Source organism: Nanorana parkeri, unplaced genomic scaffold (genome assembly GCF_000935625.1).
Source record: "Nanorana parkeri isolate BGI_ZX_2015 unplaced genomic scaffold, ASM93562v1 scaffold883, whole genome shotgun sequence".
NCBI classification, from domain to species: Eukaryota; Metazoa; Chordata; class Amphibia; order Anura; family Dicroglossidae; genus Nanorana; species Nanorana parkeri.
Genome location: NW_017307151.1, coordinates 636,933 through 642,607, shown reverse-complemented (window position 1 = coordinate 642,607; position 5,675 = coordinate 636,933). Strand labels below are relative to the sequence as shown.

At 45.4% G+C, this 5,675-nt stretch overlaps 1 protein-coding gene across 2 annotated transcripts in view; it reads right to left on the bottom strand.

The window, feature by feature from the left end:
• Positions 1-4,898, bottom strand: part of PAPD5 (poly(A) RNA polymerase D5, non-canonical) — a 64,879-nt gene extending 59,981 nt beyond the window's left edge. For both annotated transcript variants that reach the window (XM_018565749.1, XM_018565750.1), the window contains exons 1-2: positions 4,893-4,898; positions 4,305-4,840 (exon numbers count right to left, since the gene is read on the bottom strand). In XM_018565749.1, coding sequence (XP_018421251.1) covers positions 4,305-4,783 — 479 coding nt within the window. In that variant the 5' untranslated portion in view covers positions 4,784-4,840; positions 4,893-4,898. The remainder of the gene's footprint in view (positions 1-4,304; positions 4,841-4,892) is intronic.
• Positions 4,899-5,675: the final 777 nt, after the last annotated feature.

Sequence of the window (5,675 nt, the reverse complement as noted above, 5' to 3'; positions counted from 1 at the left end):
GGGAAAGGGGGGGGGGGGGGAGGAATCCCTGTGGGGAGCAGTGACTGAGCTGTGTCACAACTCTCTGAAGGAAGGAGACTGAACTGAGCAATCAGCAGTTATATGATCGCTCTGCTTTTGGTTTAGAGCCGGCGTGCGACAGCTGCAGTGTCCCACACCAGCTCGAAGCATTGCACAGAATATATTTTACACTCAAAGTACTTTTCCTTTAACATCCCAAGCAACTGCTTTTAATAATTTATAAACATATGTAAACAATAGAGTGTAAACATCTAATGCGTTCAATTATAGCTAGAGTGTAAACATCTAATGTGTTCGATTATAGCTAGAATACCCCATCAAGCACAAACAATTGTCAATTTTGGAGATCATTTAACATTACTAGCCAACCAATCCTTGACAAACAACGGAAATAATTTCCTTTTGCGCATTGCATCTGCTGTGTTCTTGCTGAGATTTTTAACAAATGAAAACCCCACTGATTCATCGATTTTCATTCAGTCAGAAAAATTTTCCAACCTGACTGACCAAAAAATGTAAAACAACATCAAAAACAAAACAAAAAATCAACTGTACGATTTTCGTTCGAAAGACCGTTCGTGTATGATTTCTGAACACAAATCGTCAATGTATGGCCACCTTAAGTCTATTGATGGATAAGTTAGGTCCAGTATTACCAATAATGGGTCCTGAAACCATAGATGTTAAAATGTAGTTAAAAGGAAAAACTTGACATGGTTAGTAAACGATGTTTGAGCTTCACAATAATTCTATCTACCATCATAGTGTAAAAGGGTCTCGCCAGAATTCAGCACTGATGCCAATAGACGGAAACATGAATTACACCCAGAAACAAGTAGAATGCTCCAGGATAATGTGCTCGGGTGACTTACAGAATCATTATACCAGTATTATATGCACTCACCTCACACATGACAAAATAGACTAATGCCTTATTTCAGGGATTAGCTCAGTGACACATGAACAGTTTTACATTTGTTGTCCAGCCCCTGCAGCAACACATTTCACATTTGAAAATTCTCCTCTGAACAGTCCCTGTAGCCAGCCACTGTTTGGGTATTCAGCAGCCACTATTCCAGAGGCTGCGAAATACAATAGCCTGACAGGGAATGGTTACTATCCATGCTGCTTAGTGTGGATTGGGAATCAAGTGTTAGCAGGGCTGCACAAGTAAAAGCACACAGTGTATGGCTGGCTTAAAGTACCATTAAAGATACATCCCGCCCCCAATTCTGCTTGAAGAACTTACTTTATAGAATGCCTCTTGATCCAATCATCATCTTCTTTCCAATAGTTTTCAGGAGTCCCTCCAGCGCCGGTGTCTGTCTCTGTTCGCGTGCACACTGCCGGCTGCCTGCATTGACGTACACTGTGTCTCTGCTCCTGGCCGAAGATCTCTAGTGCGCATGCGAGTCCTCAGCCCTGTTCAAGCTCCAAGGTTATCTTAGTGAGAGCTTACACAGAGCCTTGCCTTCCTCCCAGTGGAAAATTGAGCAGCAGAGGAGTGAGCGGGACAACGAGCTTATGCAAGGAAGCTGAAAAAATACATTACGTGACAACATGGGAAGTTGGAGTGTAAAAGGTGCCCATACACCTTGCAAATCATCAGACGAAAGTTTTTGTCTGATGATCGAACCGTCATACGATTTTCGTACGGCGGCCCCATCCTTCCCCGACCATCGCACAGTTCAATAAGCGGTCATTAGAAATCACCTGGACAAATATCGTTAATCGACTGCACGGATTTTGGTTTGTGCATGAGCAGTGTTAAATCGTACGAATTTTGACGTACGGAAATGCCACCAACCTTGCAAAATCGTGCGATCGACCAACGTTTTCTGGCATGCTGGAAAGACGAACGTCGTACGATTGTACAGTATTTGCGGTAGTAGACTCCCCACCAACCTTACAAATATCGGACGAAAACGAGATCACAAACGAAAATCGGCCCATATTCGTAAGGTGTATGGGCACGATAAGGCAAGCAGCCTTTTCTTTTACTCCAATACAATTTATTTTAATTTTTATAAGATTTTCAGCTGGGAAAAAAAAGGTATCTTTTAAATAGTTTTTTTTTTTTTGCAAGGTCCGCTTCACCTTCAAATAGCAGTTGAATTCTTCACCACAAGGAAGGAGAGAGAAAAATGTGTATGGTCAGCTTTAGGTCCATGCCCCCACTAGATTTCCCCTCACCTCTTGTTCTGGGTACAACCCCAAAAAACGTTTAATTTCTTTCTTGGCGACAATATGACCAGTATGAATAGAGGGGGTGAAGCTCCCCAATGTGATCACAGACAGCAACAACAAGATGATCAACTTTCTTGATATGGGAGGGATCAAATGTGGCCACTGAAATCACTAAATAATATTCAGGGAATCTAATACTACAGAACACTGACACCCACTGAAGAGAAGCTGCATTATATGGCCAGAGACTTTGGATATGCTGTTGCTGAGTTGCAAGTTGTTGGTGACAGGGGGCGTGTAGACACATTACATAAGACTGCTAGAGATCACTGCGATGGCTGCCATTATTAAATCCATGCTTTTACAATTGGACTACCTAAAGCCCCCTAAATTGAACCGTCACAGCAAGATCAAATATAAAACATCAGAGAAAAGCGATGAACAGCACAGAAAAAAAAAAAGCAAGAGTGTGAAAGAAATAACCCGAGCCATTTAATCACTAGAAGCCGAATATTTCACCTTCACTGACCTGACTAAGGACCTTGCTAAGGAAAACACAGACATTTCTGTTTTACAAAGCAAGTGTGTGGACAGCCAGAACCACTTTATTTTAGGGTAGTATAGAGAAAGGTTGGAACCTCTGCCAGGTTATTTTATTGCTAGCTACACATCATTGCGTAATTTTCTCCACTTCCTGTCCTAGAGGTGCAACAGGAAGCTGGAGGAAATGTCACAAAGCTAAGTGAATTCCTCTCAAGAAAGTTGTCCCTGATGAGAGATTTCCCCTCACCTCCTGTCCTGGGGACAACTCTAAGTCCACATTTGTAAGGCGCATTTTGTAGCGCTTTGTCCGCGCAAAAAAAAAAACGCCTAAAAAATTCCCATGTTCACAACTGAGTGTCATGTCACTTGGAGCACAAGGCCCATCGCTTGAAGAAAGTACATGAGCTATTTTTTGGCAGATTCTGCGCTTCTTTGCCCCATAGACTTGGAAACGTCAAAAACATGTGTTTGCGCATATTGTTTATGGGTGTGTAAACCGCACATCTGTTCATTCACATCACTGTGCCGCAATCTGCTCGTTAAAACGCGTGGCTGTATGTAAGCCCATAAAACGAGAGTTAAAATACACATAAACGTGCTACACAAAATCGCGTTGAAAAGCGTATATTTCATGTCGCTCGGATGTGAATGCCAGCTAAAGCTTTGGAATCCCACTCTCTCTCTAGACTACAATGGTCACCAGTACTAATAGAGGGGTCAATCCCCACAATGGGGACTCAGACAGCAGTAAAACATGACAGAGGATCTAACCCTTCCCTACTCCATCTAGAACAGTGCAGGAGTACAGTCTCCTTTAAATATTGTGTAATATGAGGACAAAAAAAACAGCACATTCAATCCGTATCAAATCAGAGGTCCTTGCACAACATAGTGGATGGAAGACCTAAAAGGAGATCGTACAATCAAATTATATACTGCACGGGTGAGAAACTCTGGCCCTCTAGCTGTTGTGGAACTACAAATCCCATGAGGCATTGCAAGAGATTCTCACAGACAGATACATCAAGGGAATTGTAGTTTTACTACAGCTGGACTGTCGGAGTTTGCCAACCCCTTGTATAGTGTACAGTGACCTTTAGATCTGCCAAAACCATGTAATACGAGGACATGCCCAGACTATCCAACTGCACTACATACGTGTTGTAGATCGAAAGGACATTTTACAATCATATTTTAGCATGTGGCGAGTGTAAAGCTGGCCATACAATAAACAATCTGATTGTATCATGTCTAGATCCACCATCAACTATGTAGTACAAGGGCCATTCACTATACAATCTCCTTTAGATCCATCAACTATACAGTACAAGGGTCTGTCTGACTGGATACAAATTAAAAAGGACTGTCCTTATATTACAAAAAGTTTTGATAAATCTAAAGGAATTTGCACAAGGATTGTACAAACTGATCATAGACTATACAATCTCCTTAGATTGAAGGACTATTATGCGCTGTAAAACTGGAGATGATACAATCATATGATGTGACATTTGCGGACACAATGACTATGGCAGGTCTTGATGAGAACTCACCCTATGACCTCGTCACTGTAATTCCTAGTCTTCCATGGGGTCCCATTATACGATACTCCGGCCACAACATTCCCGGGGGCAGTATGCAGCAGGCTGTAGTTCAGTCCGAAGGTGCTGGCTTTATTGTCCCGTTTCCTCTTGTTCCTGTTGGTGTGATCGTGGTCCTTCCGCCACCCCCCGGGGCTCTGGGTCAGGGGCTGCTTGTTGTTGTTGGTGGTCTCCAGTGGTAAGAAGTCCCCCTGCTCGCCCAGTGCTTGGGTGACAGGCATGGGGGAGGCCTGAGCTGAGCCGCCATCCCGGTACATGTTGGCCTCACACCCTGAGGAGCTAGTGGAAGATCCGCTGTGTGCGGGGGAGGCCGGGCTGTTGTGGTTGAAGTAGAGGTTCCTCAGGCCTTGCGTGGTCTCCCAGATCTGCATCCACAGGCTGTTTGAGGGGCCAAGCTGCTCTGGCTGGAACCAGGCGATCCGAGGATCCATCAAACGGAGCCTAGGCTCCCCGATCCGCCTCCCACCGGGGCCGCCCTGGCCGGTCACCTATCTGCCCGTTATAATCTCTGATTGGCTCTGTGGAAGGTTCAGTCTATACATGCACCCCGGATATGTGATTGTCACCCCGGGCCTGCCTCCTGACCGGACCCGGCTCGGTGTAGGGGAAGGGGGGGGGAAGGGGGCCGACTAGTCCCGTGTAACGACCTTATACGGTTCACAACGTTCCTACCTGCCACACTATCCCGTTATCTAACGTCAGAGCCCTCCCCCTCCTAGTCTTCCTCAATTAACGTCCCTTCTTTCCCTCCCACAGCCCTGGCCGGCCAGCTCTCTCATTTACTATCTGCCCCCTCCCCCTGTTAGGTGCTCCGGGTGTCACCACACAAAATACCGATTAAAACAGAAAACAACCAAGCGAGGCGTCTGGCACTGTGCTTCCGAGCGGCGTCGTTGCCGGTCTGCCAGGAGTCTAAGTCCGCTGTACGTACGGGGGTCCCATGTCCGCCCGTGTCTCAGTCGCTGTCACATCGGCCACAGCAATGGCGGCTCCTCCCTCCTTCGTTGCTTCAGCGCGCATGCTCCGTCCTACCGAACGTAACCCCCGCCCACCCAAAGAACTGATTGGTAGAGAACTGCCCTGACGTTGTGAATTTCTCCCTCAAAGCCGAGCCAATAGCGCTGCTACTAGGTGGGAGTGTCGCTGGTGATGTCACGTGGCCAAGGTGCAACTTAGTTTAAAAAAAGAAAAAAAAAATCCGAATTTGTCTGTGTGACGTGAAGGTGTGAGGAAAAAATGAGACATAAAAAGCATGAGGTGCTGCTGCTATGTGTAGGACTTTACACGACATGTGGCTACAGTGGAATAGTGTGATACAGTTTA